Consider the following 23,539-nt stretch of genomic DNA (forward strand, 5'->3'; position numbering starts at 1 on the left):
ATTCCAACAAATTCTTTGGCTCTGAGATGACCTACTTTCTTCTAGATTCCTCCTATAACAATTTCACCATTCTAGACACACCTTCTGTACATTTTCCTTTGTCCTGGCAACCCATAGGTTGCTGGCACTGGAACCCTTCCATATGTGTTCCCCCTTGCTTCACACTTTCACCTTTCTTCTTAATTCCTTCATGTACCATTTGGAGAGCTCAGCACAGGAAGCTACAGAAAGGCTGGAAAATGTCAAGGGGCCCAAGTTTCTGGCACATCAGACTTGGGGTGTCTGGTCTGGAACTCAGTAGTAGATGAACCCACACCTAGACTTCATGGAGAACTAAAATGTTTTATGGGCATCCATGCCAACAGATGGAACCTTGCATACAGGGCATTCTATACCTTCCTCTAAATATGGGCTAATCTTTGCCTTGCTCTAGGGAGCAGAGCCTGAAGGTAAGGACCCAGCAGCTGCAGAGGATCAGACAATACCTAAGAATGGGCATGTAAAAACCTTTAAAAGCATAATGAAGTCTTAGTTGATATCTCTATTTTTTTTAAAAAGCTGATTGTCCTAAATTGTGTTGGCCATTGGAATATATTGTAATGAGAAATAAAAAAATTAAAACCTTTATCCATTCATCAAAATTTGAAAACTTAAAGAGTAATAAGATAATCCTAAAATACTTGACTTCAGAGAAAGTTATCAAAACATTAATCTTCTTAAGGATTTCTAATCACTCCCTCACATACACAGCTTCTTACTTTTGTTTTTAATTTGCTCTGGAATGTTTGTGTCAATGAGTTTGATTTGATTACTCAGGAGAAATTCCAAGTGAAATCATGTTTATATGGGGAATTTGTTAAGGGGATAAGGAATTGGCTCGATATTTGGTAAGGAAGGTATCATAGTTTAGTCAGCTTTTCTATGCTGATATTTCTTTAAGTATATGAATATTGTTTGCTTTCTTTGGGAAAAAATATGCATGGCATGTGTTACTAATTTTAATCCAACTGTATCATCCAAGTAACTTATTTAATGTTACATAGCACATTGACTTATCAAGCCCCTGCTCCTTTGCCTTTTATGGAAACCCAGAGGATAAATAACTGGTACTATACAAATGTGATAAGATGGGCTCTTTAGAAACAGATGTGTGGTACCGTCTTTAACCTTACAGTAACTGCCAGGTCTCCAACTCTGCCAGTGTTGTCTAGATCCATTTTATAACTTCCTCCATGGATGCTATCAACCATAAATCACTGAGCAGAATTTACTTGCCCCGTTGAAGAGCAAGTCAGTCATGACTGCAAGTTTGGATTTGAAGTTCTTGTCCATAATTTGAATAGTTTGGGAATGTGGACTCATAATTCAAAATCCCAGGAGAACAGAAAGGAAAGGGAGAGGCAAGTAGAAGGACCAGAAAGAGATACAGCTCTGTTCTAGAATAGCACTAATAGAACTTTCTGTGATGATGGAAATGTTCTATATCTGCAGTGTCTAGTGTGGAAGCCACTAGCCACATGTGGCTGTTGAGCACTTGAAATGTGGCTGGTGTGAGTGAGGAGGTGAATTTTTAAAATTGTATTTAATTAAATTAATTTTCTTGGTAATTTAGATAGCCACATGTGGCTCGTGGCTGCTGTTTTAGACAGTGCCGTTATGGAGAGTCTGGGGACACAGCCTGACCTGTGATCTTTTTGGATATTGCGTCTTCCTTTCCCAATTCTTATAGCCCTAAATTTTTCTGCAAAAAGCACTCAAGATTTGTTTAGGCCAGTGTTGGAATTTATAATTCTAGTAATTTGCATTCTTCTTAAGCAGACAGTGGTGTAACACTTGCTGCTTTGTGGCTTTTGAGCTAGCCTGTACTCTCAGGTTTGATGGTCCACTCACAGACCGTTCACCTCCCTTTGCTGCCATGCCCATGGCTCTGCTATAGGAATCTTTACAAACTGGCCCACTCCATATGCACTACAGTAAGCCGATTCATGTGATATTTATTCCTTCCTCCCCAGGTTTGCTCTTCGTTTTATACGGCCTGACCCTCGCAGCCGGGTCACTGACCCCGTTGGGGACATTGTTTCATTTATGCACTCTTTTGAAGAGAAATATGGGAGGGCACACCCTGTCTTCTACCAGGGAACGTACAGCCAGGTCAGTGCCACAAACCATATAGATGCCAATTTATTGATATGATTCTATCCTCAAAGGAAAGCATAGCTTAGCACTGATCATGTCATTCTTTGATTCAGAAACTTTAAATAGCTTTTTATTGCTTACACAAAAAGAGACCAAGCCCTTTAGCTGGGCCCTCCTTGATCTAATCCCAACCTCCTTTTGAGGTCTTTCCTGCATAACTTGTTTCCCTATACCCTAGGTTCCAGCTGACCATTCCCTTAACATACTCTGTACTTTCCCACCTCTGTGCCTTTGCTTTTGATTTACTGTTTCCTCTATCTAGAATGCCTTCCTCACATTTTTGCTAATTGGAATCTTGCCCATCCTTCACCAGCTCATGTCACTCCCCTCTTGTACCCTTTCCTAATTGTTGCGCCCTACCCTGCCTACTTGCAATCTAAAATAGTAGTCTTTCCTTTTGTACTTTCATAGTGGTTTTCTTTTTTTTTAAACGTTATAGCAATTTCACATTCTTCCTTATTTTATAGTTGTTTGTGTTAATGTCTTATCTCCTGTATCAGACTGCAAGCTCCTCCTTATAGGCAAAACCTAAGTCTTGTATCCCTCGCAGAATTGAATAAGGGGATAGACCATAGACTCAAAGCAACACATCTCATTCAACCCAAGCCACGCAGACATTCGACTGTTGTTACCTCTCAGGGAGCAAAAATTAGGAGTTCTATGGGTGTTGGGCATATCTCTAGTTTACCAGAGAAAAATGTAGAAGTAACACCTTATGCCTGAGGGTGGTTCTGCAGCCTCCAGGATTCCTGGATCTATCTGGAGAAAGAGAAAAATGCTTACTCTTGCTTCCTTCTGTGATTCTCCCACATCTGCTTTTTCCCACTGGCTGCTCCCACCCCACTCAATGAGCATTAAGCACGTACTATATGCCATGCATTGTGCTCAGTGCTAGAGATACAGACATGAATGAGATGGGCACCTCTCATACACCCTCTTTGCTGTAATCCTGAAGGTAGACCACCAATGGTCATTCAGGAAATCTTAATTAAATTGTAATGTACTTGGGATTCTGCAAATGCAAAAGCATACACAGAAATCTGGGACACTAGCCTTGTCTTTGAAGATCTTTTAAACCCCATGCTCTTTAAAATGCCCTTGGGTCCCTCAGTCCCTCATCCCTGCTTGGTATGTGGCCTTGGATCAGGCTCATCTTCGCAGTATTTTTTATGTTGTAGCTGTAAAGTGGCAAAACTCTCATCTCCCTTTTCAGGTCAGATTTTCCTGTTTACATCTTCCTTTAGATTGTGGGAACAGATGACTTTTCTGTGATTGGGTGGGGAGGGGGCCTTTTTTTGTCAGCCTGCGTACTCTTATGTGCCTGATAGAATTTAAATCCTAACAACACTAAAAACTTTTTCATTGAAGCTTGTTAGCATGGACTTTTTGTAGGGAGAGAAATGCCAGGGTTATGAAGGTAGGAACCCAGGAATTTTCTGGTTTTCTTGCTCACCTTTTTCCCTCATTTCTTCTTTTGCTCCTAAATACGTAGCTGTATCCATTAGGACCCTTAGCCTAACTAAAAGTTTGAGGCACAGTCATCATCATAATTTGTGATCTTTTGTTTCTCACAGGCACTTAATGATGCCAAACGGGAGCTTCGCTTTCTTTTGGTTTATCTTCATGGAGATGATCACCAGGACTCTGATGAGTTCTGTCGGTAAGTGGATTGATTTTTTTTTCCCCTCTTTTCTGATCTTATCTACTGATAATTTGTAGTAAGCAAGTTCTTCTCATGTCCTCTTCATCCCTCTCCACAGCACCACACTCTGTGCTCCTGAAGTTATTTCACTAATAAACACTAGGATGCTCTTCTGGGCATGCTCCACAAACAAACCTGAGGGATACAGGGGTAAGTCGTGTTTCTTTTGCCTCACTGAGATTGTTGAGATATCTTTGGAATAATCTGGAAGGACATGCCATTTATTGCATGAGTATTCTGTGGCTGACCGATCCTCTCAGCAGTCCTGAGAGATGGGGGTTGTATTACCTCCACTTTATGGTTTAGGAAACAAGCTCAGAGAGTTTAAGCCACTGGCCCAGGATCATACAGTTAGCAAGTTTTGGAGCAAGCTCAAAAAGTTATACAGTTAGCAAGTTTCATACAGTTAGCAAGTTTTGGAGCAGGCTCTAGCCCATTCATTACAGTTAACCATTGCCAGAGCCTGTTTTATTTTTAAAAATACCCAGTCCTGGGGCTTCCCTGGTGGCGCAGTGGTTGAGAGTCCGCCTGCCGATGCAGGGGACACAGGTTCGTGCCCCAGTCCGGGAAGATCCCACATGCCGCAGAGCGGCTGGGCCCGTGAACCATGGCCGCTGAGCTTGCGCGTCCGGAGCCTGTGTTCCGTAACGGGAGAGGCCACAACAGTGAGAGGCCCGCGTACTGCAAAAAAAAAAAAAAAAAAAAAAAAACCCAGTCCTGGCCAGCAGCTTGCCTTTAATCTTAATGAGCTTTTTACTGAAGAGTTTATTCTTGTCATCAGCAATTTGAACAGAGCTTCTTGCACAATGAGTTTGAGTACCCTGAGTGCTGATAGGGATTCAGAAAGCTCAGATCTTTGCTGACTATAACTAACTCTTAACTGGAGGTAAATATCTTTAGAAGTCAGTATAAGATATAAAGGCATCTAGCGAAGGAAAATGTAGTTACTTTGCAGCTACTTCTATTCAGCAACTTTTGAATATATACTAGCATACCAGGTGCTGTGCTAAATCCTGAGAACCAAAGATGCAGCAGATGTTTAGTCTACATCCTGGAATCCGAATTGTTATTCCTAGTTGGTTTTTAAACATCTGATAAGTTCCTGCAGTATATGTTTTGCCATTCTCTTACGGCTTTGGGTGTGAGGAGTGATAGATAGAAGGAGACTAAGAATATTTTTAACAGAAGCTTAAAATCTCTTCTTTCAAATCATAAGGTAAAACAGGTAAAGCTCTGTAATTGTAAAATCTTGGTTATTTGGAAGACCAACTTTCTAAACTCCTTCAGAACAGAAAAGCTAGCCCTTTTTTAGTGGGTGGGGGCAGGTGGGACATAGGAAAAGGGGATAAGGAAGGGATTGGATGAGAGGAACAAAAGACAAGGAAGATGATGGTGGAGATCCTCACCAGTAACATAAACTTGAGACTTGCAGCCTTGTCCCCTTCGACACAGGGGGAAATTATGCTGAGCAGTAGCCAGAGTCTTTGTAGAGCCTTTTCCCTCCATCAAATAGACATTGTTCTTGAACTCTGCAGCCTGCCCTAGCATCATCATGACAACCACACCCCACCAGAAAAGCCTGTCCTACTCTAATCAAATTACCTGGGAATAGGGACACAAGTATATAACAACAACAGCAAAAAGATTGAGAAACTAGGAGGGAAAAAGGTAGGCAGGGAATAAATGACACCTCCCTTCTTTCCCAACTGAGACCAAAGCAGTTCTCTCTTGCTTGTTGTGTAAAGTCTAAGAATTAATCTGTTTTATCCCTAAGTCCTGCCCTTGATCTTTTGGGTCTTCTTTCTGTCAGTCTCACAGGCTTTAAGAGAAAACACCTATCCATTCCTGGCCATGATTATGTTGAAGGATCGGAGAATGACTGTGGTAGGACGGCTAGAAGGCCTCATTCAGCCTGATGACCTCATTAACCAGCTGACATTTATCATGGATGCAAACCAGACTTACCTGGTGTCAGAACGCCTAGAGAGGTACAGGGGAGTTCCTCTCTGGGACTGAGACGAGCTGTAGACTTGGGTGCCTTACCTGGGGCTCCACAAATCCTGACGTCTTCTCTGTTAGGCAACTTTAAAAGCCTTGTCCATTTAGTGTTAAAATATTTATATATTTTTACCTAAATAACTCCATCAGATCATCTTTTCTTGGAGATGTGATTCAAAATAAAGACAGGACTCTATGCTCAGGAATGTAAATTGTGTCATTTAAAATAGCTGAGCATGATATAAAGAACTTATATGTAAAAAATGAGGAATGCTTATAACTTGGTTATAACTCCTCCCCCATCACATAAGTAGTGTACATTAATTAATGTAGAAAATTCAGGAAACATAGAAAAGCACAGAAGAAATTTTAAATCACTCATAATCCTACCACCACTTTTAACATTCTGGGGTATTTTCTTTTAATTTTATAGACACAGACACACACACTCCTACGTACATACACAATTTTTTGGAGAGAAAAAGAAATATCCCAAAATGTTACAGTGTTTTCTCTTTAATTAGTAGAACTCTGAATAAGATGTTTCTTTATTTTTCACATCTTCTAAAATGTGTGTATGTGGTTTTTTGGTTTTATGAAAGCAACATACACAAAAATGTTGTAACCCAGAAAGGTATTTACCTATAAAATATGATCCCACTGATCATTTTATGGCAATAATATTGTGTTACTTCTGTTAGGATTGGGGGGAAAGGATAGTTTTACATGGAAAGTTAAAAAGAGAGGGAAAAGCTTGCCATTTCTTTTTCTGCCAAATTAAAGTAAGAAAAGAGATGGCTCATTCAGATTCTGCATGAGAATCTGAATCCCTTATGGTAGTATTAACTGTCATCTGCCAAGATCGTCAACCTTTTTAACCCCCTAAAAAATTTCAATATAAGAAAACACAGAGCTTTGTGAGATTTATTTTTTCCCTCTATGCTTTTGATCTGTCCACAGGGAAGAACGAAACCAGACCCAGGTGCTGAGACAACAACAGGATGAGGCCTACCTGGCCTCTCTCCGGGCTGACCAGGAGAAAGAGAGAAAGAAGCGGGAGGAGCGGGAGCGGAAGCGGCGGAAGGAGGAAGAGGTGCAGCAGCAGAAGTTGGCAGAGGAGAGACGGCGGCGGGTAAGGAGCCTGTCTTTATTTACTTCTGGTGACTCTCAAACTGGTGTTTTCTCAAGTGTGAGAGAAAAAACTAGATGATAGGATTGTGAGTGATTTAAATTCTCCATGCCATTTTAATATTTACTACATTTTCACAAAAAGTATTTTTTAATTGTTTAAAAAGTTTATTAAAACAAATACAAGAGTAAGTAAAAGTTAGGCAGAAAAGCTCTGTTCCATGAAAAGTAAGTATAAATAGATAATAAGCAGTTCAATATGCTAATTCACAGCAGTAGATTTTAAGCATTCATTCTTAGTACCAGTGTTTAGCTCATCTGACATTTTATTCATCATCTTGTTTCATTGCATATTGCCGCTTGATTATAGCCAGGGTCTTTTAGTCATTCCCTTTTTTCTAACAGTTACATACCTTAACATAGTCAATAAATAATACATGTGATGCAATAGTGTGTAATCAAATAAATATAATTTGAATTAGGGTGTTTCTGACCCTTGCCAAGAAGTTTTCTTCTGATACCGGTCATTAATTTTTCATCTGACTGCCTAGTAAACCTACATGTTGTGATTGTGTTTCTTGTTTCCTTGTTCCCTGATTGGAGCCATAGCCTCACCTTTGCTTTGTGTCTCTACAGAATTTACAAGAGGAGAAGGAAAGGAAGTTGGAGTGCCTGCCCCCGGAGCCTTCCCCTGATGACCCTGAAAGTGTCAAAATCATTTTCAAATTACCCAATGATTCTCGAGTAGAAAGACGATTCCACTTTTCACAGTCTCTAACAGTAAGGACTGCCTAAGTTGTGTGAAGTGTATGTAAAGTCTGGGCTGTGTGGGCTGTAGATATGGAAACTTTTAAAGACTCTCAAGAGTGTTATTGCTGTATCTGCTGCTCTGATGAACAGGGGAGGAAGGAGGTGGGGCAGAGAGAAGAGTGCACTGAATTATTGTAGGTTCCTTCAGGTCTAGCTGCCAACTCAAAGCAGTTATTAAGGTTTCATTTTATCATGTTTGAGCTCTGCTAAGAAGAAAAGATAGCTTACCAAGAAGTCCCACAAAAGACTTGTATGTTGGAGGTGGGAGGCTCTTCCAAGCTGCTCGACTCGCATTGGCTTTAGAATCCCACCAGAACCCCTTGCTGTGTAGAAAAAGCTCTATCCCCGCTGCCCTGGAAGGACTGGAATTACACAACTGAATATAAGTGCATGCACAGCTTGCATGCAGTTGTCACCCTTTCTTTCTACTCAGCCCATTAGAAGCCCCACTTAGTAGGGCTACCTTGGGTATCTGGTGTCCATAGGTAAATAGTGTTTGTCATTCCATAGGGATGTAGTTACAAGCAGAGACTCTCAGAGTCTCACAGAATGAAGATCAAATTCTCATTGTTCCAGTGTTAATAGGTGTGTTTCCTTGGTCAGTTTACTTAATCTGTAAGCCTCAGTTTCTTTATCTTTAAAATGGGTATAATAGTCACTCTCTAATAGGATTGTTAGGATTAAGTTCATATGTAAAGTGCTCAACATTGTGCCTGGCTCATAGTAAGCATTCAAACGCTATTGTTTTTGGTGTTTATTATCAGAAGGAAGTTCCTGTTTATATTGAGCGTTGGTAAGTTGCCTTTCCAAGTTTACAACTATAATAGATGCTGCCATTTCCCTGATCATTTGAAATAATCAAGAATAAACTGCATAATAGAAATGTGGATGCTCTGTAGTCAGGTGAGGCTGGGTAGCACATTCATTACTTCTCCTGTTTAACTGGAAAACATTGGACAAGTTACAGAGTCTCTTATAGGGCCTCAGATATATCCTGCATGTAAAATGGAAATATAACCTGTCCTCTGATAACATTAAACTGAAGGTATGTCAGGCACTGTGCTAGGCACCCTAGGGGTTATGCAGGTGAGTAAAGCGTGGTTCTGGAATTCATGGAGCTTACTGGCCAGTAAGGAATGTAAGACGATTCAAAGAGCTAATTCAGAGTAAAACGTTGTGAGGCATCCTAGTGAGAGAGAAGCAATAGCTTCCTCGTTTTATTTGTTTATCTCTCATTTATACATTGATTTATATGGGAGAAGGTGCTCACATCTCTAACTTTGGATGTTTTAGTTGGGAATAACATGAATGAGCCTCACACAGGACCTAGCATGTAGTAGATGGTTTCTAAATGTTCATTCCCCTTCCTTGATGTGTTTCCTAACTACTGTTTTCTGTGTGGGTATTAGCTTGCAGCCATGTTCACTGACAGTTTCTCTGTAGTATGCCCAAGCGCTTACGGAGCTTTTACTCCCCAAACTCTAATTATCATTTTGTATATGAAAAGCCTAACCAAAATTTCCTCTCTTGAGAGTTTTGGAGGAAAATCTGTTAGAATTGTGGAATAGAATAGACTTTTAGCCAAAGGGGAACCAACCCATTTATTAAATATTTAATCCTTGTAGGCTTTTTAAATATGTTTACACTACAAGTTATTTTTTAAAGAAGAAAAAAACTTCAGATGGAGAGAAATAATTCGTAAATGGGGACAAGGATCAGATGGGAAAGAAAGAAGTGTAAGAGGAGAGGTGTATTGGCAGTGCTGGCCTTTCATTTAACATTTATAGAGTTAATAACATGTAACTGAATAGTGAGTTACAGTTTTTTAGTGCTCCTGCGGAGTTTGTGTGATCTTCTGTGAGCTCTACCATTTATAAATACTCTCAATGAGTGAATGTTCAGCAAAATGCTCAGTTTGTGTATGATGCTCAGCTCTTGACAGGTGTTAAAAGCTAGGATAAAAAAGGGTAAACTGTAGAAAAATCTCTAGCCTTCAAGAGTGAGCAGAAAAGTGGCAGCTGACTTTCTCCTGAATGAATGCATGTAAGAGAGAAACCAAATTATACTCAGCCCAGAAATCATTTTTCTATCCATTATGAACCAAAAGGGACCTGTAGAGGTGATTTCATCTGTTTCCTGATGGTATTGGTGCATTGCCAATGATAAACAGAAAATGTCAGTGTTGTATCAGTGTTGAGTATTGTCAAGCAGTGACTGAAAAGGAAGCAAGATATTTTGCCCTTTTGTAAAACCCTGTTGGGTTCATACCAAGAATACTTGGTGCAAGTCTAACTGATGCATCTCAAGAAAAGAAAAGGAGAATGAATGTTAATGGAAATTGCAAAGACAGAGAAAGGAGCTGAAAGTGATTAAGGTTGATGGACCAAAATAGGAGAATTTTGTAAAATCATGAATGGATTAGGTGAAAGGAAAATGAATTTACTCCTTAAATGGATTTGTAGCAATAGCCTCTTCAGGCAGAGGGAAATAAACTTATGAGAGGTGGAACAAAAAGGAAATAGAAATAGATACCCTCAAAAAAGTAAGGGTAACTTGAATGGGGTGCTCCTGATCTTTGGGATGGACCTGAAAGAGGTTAGCAGTGCCCTTCACTGCACATCCCTTAGAGTCTTGTTAAAAACAGAATTTGAGATAAAGAGGACCATAGATCAGATCCAGGGTGCCTGTTCTTAATGTGTGGCGTTAAGAGACAGGGGAAAATAAGAATTTACCTGTACCTTGCCAGAGCCAGACCAGGGTGAAGAGGGCTTTCTCACAGAAGAGAGGTCTACATGGAAGGTGTCAGATCTCGATCAAGTGAAGGAAGTGTGCATATGTGAGAGCACCCAGTGCAGAGAAGTCAGAGCCCAAGTGGCCTGGAGATGGGGTGGGTGTTAAATCCAGAACCAGGTAAGGAGGGTATACATGAGGAGAGGGGAATCAACTCATGGCTCTCAGTATACAGGGGGAAATAGAGATATAGATGCATATATGTATGTACACATTGTCTGGCTTTCTCCACAGAGAGTGCTTGGGAACATCAGCACCCCAATAGCAATGAACATACCTAGCACCTAGGTCGTTGTTGTTATTTATTTATTTTCTGTTTTTTCGTTTTTGGCCGCACCACACAGCATGCAAGGTCTTAGTTCCCCGACCAGGGATCGAACCCATGCTCCCTGCAGTGGAAGCGTGGAATCCTAAACACTGGACCTCCAGGGAATTCCCTAGATCGTGGTTTTTAAATAGCATTGTCCATTAAGAAGAATCACGGTTCCTTGGAGAAATGGCTGATTCCAGGACTGGGACAGGGAAAATACAAGATTAGCCTGGAACACCTTGTACCACAAAGCAAGGAATTATTCAAAAAATGATGGAGACATGTCAGAAAGACGTGGAGGCCAGCTTGATTGGGCTCCTCGGACTCCATCTGAAACAGTTTGAACATTAGAACCTATTGAATAAAATAGGAAAGCATGGCTCTATATTAATATAAATAAATAAATTGAAGAAAGTTTGAAGAGCCAAATGTCTCCGTAGTCTCAGAGTACCCCCCCACAAAATACTCGTTAATAACAAAGGAGAAAAGACTAACTTAGAGTGGAGAGGCCTGGCAGGCACCATCTTAATCAAGTGGTCACAGTGGACATCATAGGTAATGGAGCAAAATGAAATTGTACTCCACCTGAATAGGATGCATTGAGTAGAGCACAGCATCATTTCTTTAATACTCCTGTCAAAGATGCATAACTGGAATCTAATCAAGCGTAAACATCAGGGCTTCCCTGGTGTCGCAGTGGTTAAGAATCCGCCTGCCAATGCAGGGGACAAGGGTTCATGTCCCAGTCCGGGAAGATCCCACATGCCGTGGAGCGGCTAGGCCCATGAGCCACAACTACTGAGCCTGCGCGTCTGGAGCCTGTGCCCCGCAACGGGAGAGGCCGCGACAGTGAGAGGCCTGCGCACCGCGATGAAGAGTGGCCCCCGCTTTCCGCAACTGGAGAAAGCCCTCACACAGAAACGAAGACCCAACACAGCCAAAAATAAATATAAAATAAATAAATTAAAAAAAAAAAGTAAACATCAGATAAACCAATTGAGAGACAAAGTAACTGACCAGTAATCTTTAGGAGTGTCAAGGTCATGAAAGTCAAGGAAATCCTGAGTATTTGTTCCAGGCTAAAAGGAGCAGACTTAGGAGATGTGACAACTACTAAATGCAACATACAATTTAAAACTGGATCCTTTTGCTATAAAAGGCAACTGCCAAAAAAAAAAAAAAAAAAAAAAAGGCAACTGCCAAGACTTGAATGGGGCCTGAATAAAAATTTAATGTATATTATTATATTACAGTAGTAATGTATCAGTTAAGTTTCCTGATTTTGAGGGTTGTATTATGAAGGTGATTGCCCTGTTTGTAAGATATACACAAGAGGGCTTCCCTGGTGGTGCGGTGGTTGAGAGTCCGCCTGCCGATGCAGGGTACACGGGTTCGTGCCCCCGTCCGGGAGGATCCCACATGCCGCGGAGCGGCTGGGCCCGTGAGCCATGGCCGCTGAGCCTGCGCGTCCGGAGCCTGTACTCCGCAACGGGAGAGGCCACAGCAGTGAGAGGCCCGCCTACCGAAAAAAAAAGATATACACAAGTATTCTGGGGTGATGGGACATTCAGTTGGTAGCTCACTTTCAACTGGTTCAAAGAAAAAATTCTGTACCTGTGCTTCCAACTTTTCTGTAACTCTTGGTTATTTGTAAGTTAAAAATGTTTAACTTTATATCAGACAGGTTTTCAAAAAAGAAACAGATGGGTCAATTCAGAGTAGGACTAGCATTGGGCTGTGTAATAAATCTCTTAAAAGAGCTGCCCGACATGTTTGCTCTTTGAAATTGATCGACTTTGAAATGGAATTTCAGTCTAATGTGATTACTTCATATCTCCAAGTTACCCTGGGGAGAGCTGGGGTATATTTGATTTCATGGTTGTGTGTGTGTCTGTCTTTGTCTTTTTCTCACTGCCCTTCTTTTTCTATAGGTAATAGAAAATTACCTTCTTTTTCTGCAGGTAATCCACGACTTCTTATTCTCCTTGAAAGAAAGCCCTGAAAAGTTTCAGATTGAAGCCAATTTTCCCCGGAGGGTGCTGCCCTGCACCCCTTCAGAGGAGTGGCCCAACCCCCCCACGCTGCAGGAGGCCGGACTCAGCCACACAGAAGTTCTCTTTGTTCAGGACCTAACAGACGAATGACACTTTTTCTTCCTCTCCTTTTCAACCCCAATCCCTAAAAGAAATGGAAAAAAACAAAAAAATAAGAGAGAGAAATTCATATTATTATTATTATAATACAATATTTTTTTTAAAAGACTGCTGCATCCTCAGGAAGGATCAGAAACCATGCTGCCTGCAAAAGTCACCACCTGTGTGTGCACTCGAGGTTAGCAGTGAACGTTCCTGCTGGCAAACCCACCCTTCCCTACTGCCTCTGCACCACACCTTCCAGTGAAAGGAGACTCTTCACCTCCAACCCAGCCATTGTCCCAACTGGGGAAGGGGACATTCCCACTAGATCTCATTCATTCTTGCTTTTATAGAAAATAAAAGTGAAAAAACCTCCAACAACCAGCTACTGCAGCATCTCCTGAGGACTTGCTTCTTCCACCTCTGGAGAAGAGAGGGAAGGGAAGGCACAGAGCAGAGATGTTCCTTGAACTTCCCACAATTTATGAATAACTTTAATTTTTTTGTTGTTGTTGCTTTGTAATGACCAAAGGAATGAGGCTGACATAGATGTATTTTTTTTTCCTTAACATCATTTGATAAAGAGCCATTTCTTAAACCCATGAGTTCTTGCCCTGGGCTCCTTAGCCCACAAGAGTGTAATAAAGGTGTCCCAGGCTGGTTTGTGCTTATTTCTGCCATTGTCCCTCTCACGTTCCCAGAGAGGTTCTTTTTGGTCCAACTCTTGCTGTCCTTTCTTGCCACCTATGCATCCCACTTGGTACAATGGGAGGAAATCTGGGTTTGTAGCTCTACAAAGGCTGTGTGTATGTACAGATACACCCATATACATGGCATGAACTCCGTGTAGACTAACCTATACGTACAACTGCAGCTTTTCCTTGGAATCTGGACCAGGTGGTCATTATGGGATCTGAACAAAGGATATGTGTTCTGACATGTGCATGCTATTCCTGCCCAGCCTTGAGCTTTCCTGAATTGCCAAGCTTGGTGCCTTTCCAGAGGACAAGCAGGGTCTGTGGTGGAACCAGCAGAACCATGTGAGAATACCCCGCCTGTCTCACTGGGAATGTGGTGGTGGTGGTGGTGTTTTAAGGGTTGAAAGAACCGGAGGCCTTGAAGGGAGCCAAGACAGAACTCAGCCTGTGTAAAGTGTCGGAAGGCATATTTCAGTTTTTGGTGTAGCCACCTGCTGGGGGCAGTTTTATCCTCTCCCTCTATTGCTGTGTTGAAGCAGTAGGGGTTTTTCCCTCTGATGTCTCATCTGTGGTTGAGTTTATGGTAATGAGTATAGGGGTCAGGCCATGTATTCACAGATGTCAGCGTGAGCTGACAAGTATTCCAAAGTGTTCTGTAGCTAGACTTGCAGAACTTGTAATGCTGCAACCTACTGAAGTTACTGAAGTTATTGCAGTTCCCTAGCATGCTGTGAGGCCAGGGGTTCATGTCAACATAAAGCATAACTTGCTAGACTTGCAGCCTCCAAAGGCTTTCTCTTGCTTAGCTAAAAGCTAAGGACCATTCTTTTAAGTAGCAGTGATGTGACTGCTCTTCTCTGCCACCCTTAGTGTTTGGGGTAAACACCAAGGGGCAGGGTGAGGAGCCCCATGGGTATCACCTGGGGAGCCTGAGAATTTCCCAGTGGCCTTGGCACAGGTGTCTGCAGTACCATCTCCAGGAAACTTTAATTCTGCTCCTGGCTCCCTGTTTTTCTTTCACTTTGTTTCCTGCTGTCCCACGTCCAGATGAGTGGGAAATCGCTTTCCGACTGTTGTCATAAAATGTATCTGGAGTGACTAAGGATGAACTGTTCTCCACTCTACCTTACGTGAAGTCTACTTCCTGCTGACAACCATGCAAAGATGAATTTTTCCACTTAACTCGGAGCCACCCTCCCTGTCTGGAATGCAGAGCTGTTTCCCCACATAGGAGGGTATTAAGGACCTTCACCAGGCTGGGTGTACCAAGTATCTTTTCCACACCACTTTGGGAAGTTGTAAATATTTTCTTAATAATTCAATCTGCATATTATTCTATGATGTGCACTTTACGCCTCTTGCCTTTTGATAACTTGTCCAGTGAAGAAGGTCAGATGCCAGAGTATTAAAGTCTTCCTAGCGTTGAAACAGCCCTGCTTTACTCAGTCTCGCTTCCTGTCTTCATGCTGACCTAGACCTGCTGCCTAGGTGCCATCTCCTCTCCTCCATGAAGATGCACATTTTGTCAACGCCCGGACAATCTGTATGTTACTCCCAAAGACCTCTGGGAACTTGATGGGACCTGCAAGTGAGAAAATACTGAGAAGCCGGTGATCTGCAAGCATTTGCTCTTCTTTCCAAATCACCTCCTAATTATTTCAGCTGTTGTTTCCAAATGGCAAGTCATCAACTAAACAAAAACACTTGTTTCCAGTTTTGTTTTGTACTCCCAAGACTAAAGTTGTAGATTCAGCTGAATTTCCATAGGAACTGACCAAGCAAAGATACCTAATTGAAGTCAGTCGAATTTCTGCAGCCTCAGTCTTTTCTTTCACTTCTGCAGGATTTCCTGCAGCAAATACTTCTTTCTCCTTGCTTGTTTTCACTATGATGTTTGGATAAGAGATGGCCAATGGAGAATATTTCTTTTAGAAAAAAATAAAAAGAACCTAGAATCTTCAACTGAGCTGTCATGAAAATTGCTAATGGTGCCAAGGCCAAGGAAAAAGTTACAGAAAATGACTGTGGGAAGGAGTGATAACCCCCAGAATGCAAAATCAGGAGTGTATTATCTGGTGCTTGAACAAGGAGCTCCACTTTACAACTGGTTTTTTTTAGGACTTGTGAGGGATGCAGCAACAGGAAATCCATCCACAAAGGATGCAGTGCCCCAACTTGTACTGCACCTGAATAGTTACGTGATAATTTACTGAAGAAATCTAGTGTACTTTAAATTTTTTTCATAAAAGTTTACATTGTATTGTAGGTTAACATTAAATGTTTTATAACAAAAATTTCCTAACAAGTTGTGGGTCTTTCTGTCTAGGGGAGATCTGGTAGATGTTTCTCTGTCTGAAGGCAAGGTTGGAAAACACCAGGAGAGGGAACAGAGGGAACATTGCCAAGAAGCAAGGAGTTAAAATAGACCTTCTACAATGTGTTCTTGTGGAAAATGGCAGCTCAGGCAGTGTGCTTTAGTAGAAGGAGCTGGCAGATCTGGGTTCAAGTTGGGGCTCTGTCATTTGTCAGCCTTATGACCTCAGACAAGTTTTTTAGCTTCCATGAGCTTTAGTTTCCCCAACTGAAAAGTTAACATCATCTGCCTCAGGATAGGCTTGTAGATTAAAAGATTAAATAAATGGAAAAAAAACTTAAAATGTATATGAAGCACCTGACACAGGTGTCATTCAGTATTTGTTCCCCTTTCTCTAAGGAAGTGTATTTTGAAGGTGTATTTTCTGGCATTAATAACTCAGTTTTTTAAGGCATGTCGTTTCTCCTGCCAGAACAGACCCGTGTCCTTGCAAATCAGTGGCTAGAGAAGAGTCACTTTGGATCTAACAGATTCTGGACTATTGGAACTATGCTCCTAGGTATTTTTGCTCGTATTTTCATTTGAGAGGAAACTTAAGCCTCAATTCTTTGCCTTTCTCTTTCCCACTGTCTGTCCTGGGCAAAGAACTCATTTCTGTGAGTATGGATTCTTGTCATCTTCAGAGTCTGCCCTGTTGCTTATCCAAAGGTATGTAGGTGGGTATGCGTGTGTGTGTGTGTATATAATTTTTTTGAATGCACATCTTAAGTGTAAACTAGAATGTCTTCGTCTAGTAAGTTTTCAAGAAGAGTTTATTCACCTTAGGTCAGAATCCACTAAAAATGAATACTTCGCAATTGTGAAGCTTACATATAAAAATTTTGCCATCGATTAATAGAGTCAAGGAAGATGCAGACTCTGATGCCAGATACACCTGGTCTCAAATCCTGACTGGGGCTGTGATTTTGGCCAACTAACCTCAACTCTAGGCTTCAGTTTCATCATCAGTAAAATAGGGCCAACTGTACCATTTCCATGAAGATTCTGTGAATTGCTGCTGCAGATAGCCTGGCACATAATTAGTGTTGGGTAAAAGCTCCTATTACTGTTTGCCAGTTTGTAGTTTGCCCACTGCTAGCAATTCACCCCATATGGATTAAGGAAGGAGAGGAAAAGGGGAGGGGTTGAGGCTTTGCTTATGGGCAAATAGTGCCCGACACTTTTTTCTTGACACACTTCCATCATTGCAGTTGGAACTCCACGTGTGCTTTTACCTTGATGGAGCCACAAGCCCCGAGCCACCAGAGTCCCTTCCTCTTGCCTCTTCTGCCACTTTGATGCACTGTCCTCCAGGGCAAACTCCCAAAGTACATGCCATCTGCTTGGACTACTTTATCCTGTTCTGGTTGCTACTGGCCATTCTCCAGATGTTGGCAACTGATAGTTTCCACCAGCAACCTCAATGACTCACATCTACATATTTGGATTCCCTAAAATTCCAGTTCTGCTGATTTGCCTTGTGTGGCAGCTGAGTATGGTGGGATGTGGCTTTGGGGTCAAATCTGGATTTGAAACTGCTGCTTACGGATTGATCTAGGGCAAGTTTCCTCCTATATAAACCTCATGGCAGTACATTCCTTGCAAAAGTCCAGGTGCCATTTTTGGGGGGTTGGGTTTTTTTTAAATTCGTTTTGGCCGCACTGAGTGGCTTTCAGGATCTTAGTGCCCCGGCCCCCGGCAGTGAAAGTGCCAAGTCCTAACCAGTGGACCACCAGGGAATCCCCTCCAGGTGCCATTTAAATGAGCTGATATCTGTGAGTGCCTGGCATTGGGTAGATGGACACTTAGATGAGTGGTCACTTCCCTCCCTCCTTTGCCAGCAGTCCCCTGCTTTGAGTGTGGCCTTCACTCAGAACTACTTCACCCTCAGGACTTCAGAACCAGTCCCTCTCACCACAGCTGTTACCACCCAACTCCACTGTCCTTACTCTCCTCTCAAAGCCCTCCTGTCCCTTCACCCTCATTTCAGTCTCCCTTCTGGTGTCATCTTGGCTTCACGCCTCTCTCCACTACAAGCCAGTACTGACTGTCACAATTCCCAAAGTAAACTCAACCGTTTGATTTCTTTCCTCTTGCTCCTTCAGCTGCAGAATCCTAGTATGTATCACAGTGAGTTGAAGAGCCCTGGGGGTTGGTGCCCACTCCTTTGATCCAGCTCTAGGAAACCCTATGCATTTCTACACCATAGGCACTGCTTCACTGTGTCCCCCTTTCTCAAATCCAAGCCCACCTGCATCCTCCTCACTCTAAACCCACTGTAACATCTTACTTCCTGAGAAAACTGAGGTCTTGTCACAGAACTTCCTCATCTTCCTTTTTCACCTCAAAATTGTTCTGTGATGTCACCTGCTTCCTGTTTCTCTTCTGTCTTGTGGGTGTATTTTCTTTTAAAAGAGATATAATTTACACCCAGTAAAATGTCCAACTGTTAAATCCACAGCTTGATAAAATTTTACCTAAGTATACACCAAAACTAAGATGCAGAACACCACATTACCCCAGAAAGTTCCCTTGTGCACCTTCCCAATCAATAGCCTCTCAGACATAACCATCTATTCTGACTTCTTTCACCATAGAAGTTTTGCCTGTTCTTAAACTTTGTATAAATGGACTCCCTATGTATGTGTGTGTGATTTTATAAGTTGTTTTCATGATGAAATTTTAGGAAGTTCAAAGAAACAAAAAAATGTATTATACCACACTGTCCAGAGATGTCTGCTGTTAATACTGTGGTGTATATCTTCCCAGACTTTTCATTGCATATAAAAACATTTTTAATACAGAAATGGGATAATATTGTAAATACTGTATTATCTCTATTTCACACATTCTTCTATATCGTTTTTAATGGCTATGCAGCATTTCACTGAATAGCTGTACCATAAATTGATCAAAAGCCTATTGTGACATTTAGGTTGTTAACCTTTTTGTTTGCTTTTATCTAATAGATTATCTAATAGATTGATAAACATCCCTGTAGCTAAATATGCACATCCATGTTTATTTTCTCAGGAAAAAAAATTTTTAGTAGTCAAAAGGACTACTAAAAGGAATGGAAATTTTTACTTTTTAAAGTGTTTGTGTTATCTCCAAATTGTGGTGCAGAAAAGTTATTTATACTCCTATCAGCAGTGTGTGCTCAGTCTCCCATCTGTGTCATGATCGCCAGATCTTTACCAAAAACTATCCCCTTTCCAATTGCTTGGATCTCTTTATCTTCCACCAAAAACTGTTTGGCATCTCCTCCCTTACAAAATCTTAATGTTGCTTTACCCACAAGTCACCACCCTGTCTCCTTCCCTGCCAAGATAGGTTGCACAACCAGCCTCCACTTCTTTCTTAACCTCCTGTTAATTATACTTTCATCTCCACTGACTGTCTCTTATGGTCACCTGTGACCTCTTTTTTTTTTTAATAATGTATTTTTAAAATTTGTTTTATTTGTTTATTTTTGGCTGTGTTGGGTCCTTGGTGCTACGCGCGGGCTTTCTCTAGTTACGTGAGCGGGGGCTACTCTTTGTTGCGGTGCACGGGCTTCTCATTGCGGTGGCTTCTCTTGTGGAGCACAGGCTTCAGTAGTTGTGGCACGCGGGCTCTAGACACAAGCTCAGTAGTTGTGGCGCACGGGCTTAGTTGCTCTGCGGCATGTGGGATCTTCCCGGACCAGGGCTCGAACCCGTGTCCCCTGCATTGGCAGGCAGATTCTTAACCACTGCACCACCAGGGAAGTCCCACCTGTGATCTCTTTTTGTGTGTGTGTGTGTGTGTGATCTCTTAATTACCATTTTCATTGGCCTCTTACAAGACCTTTCAGAATGTAGAAGTCACCCAGCTGATATTTGACACAGAGTGTCGCCTTGTTTCCATTCCCACAGGTTGGGGGTCAGAATATGTAAACGAGGTTAAAGAATTCACACTTTATCCTGCAGGCCATTGAGGGGCTTTAAACAAGGGATTGGGGTTTTAGAAAGCTGATTCTCTCACCATGGGGAGACTGGATGGGAGGGGGCAAGACGGCAGGCAAGACAAGTGACATGATGAGAGTCGTGGATCAGGAGCGGCCTGGGGACGGAAAGAGTCTAATGATGGGCTGAGCACTATTTAGGAGGGACAGTGGCCAAGGCTCGGAGGCTGATTAGATATGGAGGGTCAAGGAGAGGGAGAAATTGAGGATGGTTTCCGACAACTAAATTTAGAAACAAAAATAGTCTCTGGTGCCCTTGGCTGGTGCTATTTCAGTGGAGGAGTACAGTGTCAGAGGCACAAGTAATGCATGAGAGGTGAAGTGGAAAGATCGAGTATAGGCAGCTCTCACAAAATTTGTCAGTGAAAGGTATGGGGGGAAATAGGAGCCAGGACTGAGGAAGAGTTATTGTTTTAAGGTAGGAGAGACTTCATTATGTTTAAATGCTAAAAGCAATGAGATTTTAGAGAAAGAGGTTGAAGATACACAGAGAAGGGATAATAGAGAAAGATGCCACTGGAGTGGTGGGAGGCATTGGCTTTAGGAGGAAGGATGGGAGCAGAAGTCAGTGCATTCTGACTTCTGGAATGTAGGTTTGAAGGCAGAAGTTGAGGGTGTCCCCAAGTGATTGTGTCTGTTCTATCTGTCAGGTTGGGGGGAAGTGATGGGCCAGAGGTCTAAGAAGACTGGGGAGATTTAAAATGGCTATTTAAGAGAGCAGAACAGAGTGTAGGAAGACTCAGAAGTCTGTCTCAGCAAACTGAGGGCCCAGGCGAGACTGAGACCAGAATACACGGTGGGAATATGCACAAAAAGTTACTAGTCTACCTCCCTCACTGCTGCCGATTTCTTTCTGAAAACAGAGGTCACCTGGGAGCATTCAGAGCCTCTCAGTTCCCCAGCCTAGAAGTTGGGGCCTCAATTCTAGGGCCCTGATGGAACTTCATAACTTCATTTTTCTCTGTTCCTCCACATGGTCACACTAAGTAACACACACAGATCTCTTGATTGTTCCCTAGACACACCAGGCATCTTCCTGCCTAAAGCCAGGCCAAGAAAACTCATATTCAATAGAAATGGTTTAAAGGATGTGCTGTCAATTTTTCAAACTCCTCTGATTGCCAGGAAGGCAAGTGCCTAGACCACATGATTCTAGTCTTCCAGAATCAATCACATTGACAAGACTCTTTTTTAACTCTGGCTTCATTATCACCCAGGTACTGGCAGGAGAGTAGATGTAAATCATAACTGGCCTGGCATACCAGTTTTGACACACAGAGCTGCACACACCTGGATGTTCTCACACAGCTCTTGCCTTTTGGCACCTATCTCTAAAGAGGTCTTTAGTTAGCAAACAAACAGGAAACCCATTCTAGCTAATTTAAGGAAAAAACTGATGTGTTGAAAGACTATGGAGTAGGTCCCAGAATGGAAAGCCAGACCTCAGAAAGGGTGGGGTCCAGGTTTCAGAAAGGGTGGGTGGAGTGCAGTTGTGGGAAAGGGATTGTCGCAGGTAGAGGGCACATTTCAGATGTCAAGGACTCCCACCTTTGGAGCATAACTGGCAAGCAGATTGAGGTTTCTCTGTTTAGTTGCACCCCATACAACAGAGGCAGAGCCTTTTAAAATGGTGCAGAAAAGTGTAAAGAACACTTATTAACATTAACATTCCCACCACTCAAAATAATTAACATTGATATTTTGGCATATTTGCTTCAGCTTTTTTTTTTTTCCTGGATATGCTTTGGTTAAAACCACCTAAAATGTTTATGTATTTGCTAAAATAAATCCATTCATATTCAGCAGATGTGGCTAATTTCTGGCCTATCTGGGCCCTGGCGCCAGCCCCTCGGGTGACCTACCATGGCCTTGAGTACTGACCAGCTGGCCGTGAGCCTCTGCTGTTCGGAGGGCTTTCCCAGCCTGCACTTCATCTGTGGTCAGATTAACAGTGAAGCATGATGGGTGTGTCCCAGCTTGTCAGTGGAGGCCAGGGAGTGGACATCATCATACCAAAAATAATTAATAATGAGAGAGAGAACAGTTAATTTCACTACCCTGGGATAATGCAAAGAGAGGGCAGGGCCTGTGTAAGATCATCTGGGCCCTGGGGCTGGGGTCAACTTCCCACATATTTTTCCTCCCAGGAGCTCACTCATTTATTCATTTATTCAGTCATCTATTTAGAAACACTCACAGATGCCTACTGTGTCCTTGCCCTTTTGTTAGGGTCTGGGAATGTGGCGAATGTGATGGTCCTTTGTCTGGTGAAGCAGAGTCATGGGCAACAAGAAGGATTCATAACAGGTGAGCCATCTGCGTGGTGTGCAGTGGAAACCAGAGTAAAGTGTGGCCTCCTCTGGCTTGAGGGATGGGTCTGAGGAAGCTCGCTTGAGGAGGGGACATTCAAGCTGGGCTTTGGGAAGGGAGCATGCTTACCAGAAGGAGAGAATTCAAAGCATCTGAGGCAACTTAGTGTGATTCATGGGCCAAAGGGAGCAGGGGGCACATGGCATCTCCCTCTCTGAGCCTCAGTCCTCAGTTTCCCCAGTGGGAACTATGAGGAAGGTAGGAACAGCTTTACAGTCAAGAAAACAGAAGAAGGATCCCGTGAGAGAAAAACCTGGTGTGGTGTGTGCTCACGAAATGTGAGTGGTCTTCCAAGCAGAGAGAACAGCACGCAAAACAAGGGGGTGAAAACAGGGCACGATGGAAAAGAAAAATAAACAAAACTCCCTCTGTGGCTGCCAGCCCCCGAAGGACCCCTCCAAGGGACAGAGATCTTCCACTTCCTGTTGCATTCAGGAAGTTGTAGGTGGCAGTCGGGGAGGGCTCGCCTGGAGCCTGGAAGAGGGGGAAGAAGAGACCAAAGGGAGGCCTCCGTGCGGGCTTTTCAGAGGTAGATTCTCTGACTTGGAGAATTTAGAAGTGGAGACTACAAGGCTATCTTGATTCTCGCATTTTCTAACTGGGCCTAGAAACCAGGCCTCTATAGCCTCAGTGCCCCCAAATGGAAACCGAAGATAATAAAACTCGGCGTGTTGAGGGGCAAACACTATGGGACCTGGCCCCTGCCTCCTCTCCAACTTCACCCTGTGCTCCTGCCCAAACTCATTCTTGCCTCTGGGCCTTTGCACATTCTGTCCCCTCCCTCTAGAATGCTCTTCTCCTGACTAGCTCCTTCTCATCACTCAGGTCTCAGTAATCTCAATGTTGCCTCCTCTGAAAGACCACTGCTATGTCAGGGTGCCCCTCCCTGTATTCTCCTTCATGGCCCTTGTTATATTTGAAACTATTGTTTTTTTGTATTTTGTCTGTATCTCCTTCTGGAATGCCAGTTTCTGGGAGGCAGGAACTTTGTTTCATTCACTGGAGTTTCCCCAAGGCCTAGAACAGTGCCTGGCTTTGGGCAGAAGCACTCAGCCAGGTTTGTT

The 23,539-nt window shown here is 42.6% G+C and overlaps 1 protein-coding gene across 1 annotated transcript in view; it reads left to right on the plus strand.

The window, feature by feature from the left end:
* Positions 1-16,048, plus strand: part of FAF2 (Fas associated factor family member 2) — a 55,893-nt gene extending 39,845 nt beyond the window's left edge. Inside the window, exons 5-11 of the mRNA XM_082652066.1 lie at positions 2,013-2,151; positions 3,771-3,856; positions 3,957-4,048; positions 5,709-5,886; positions 6,857-7,028; positions 7,661-7,804; positions 12,896-16,048. Of these exons, the coding sequence (XP_082508192.1) occupies positions 2,013-2,151; positions 3,771-3,856; positions 3,957-4,048; positions 5,709-5,886; positions 6,857-7,028; positions 7,661-7,804; positions 12,896-13,078 (994 nt within the window). The 3' untranslated portion in view covers positions 13,079-16,048. The remainder of the gene's footprint in view (positions 1-2,012; positions 2,152-3,770; positions 3,857-3,956; positions 4,049-5,708; positions 5,887-6,856; positions 7,029-7,660; positions 7,805-12,895) is intronic.
* Positions 16,049-23,539: the final 7,491 nt, after the last annotated feature.

This window comes from Grampus griseus (assembly GCF_964374135.1).
Source record: "Grampus griseus genome assembly, chromosome: 3".
In the NCBI taxonomy this organism is placed as follows: domain Eukaryota; kingdom Metazoa; phylum Chordata; class Mammalia; order Artiodactyla; family Delphinidae; genus Grampus; species Grampus griseus.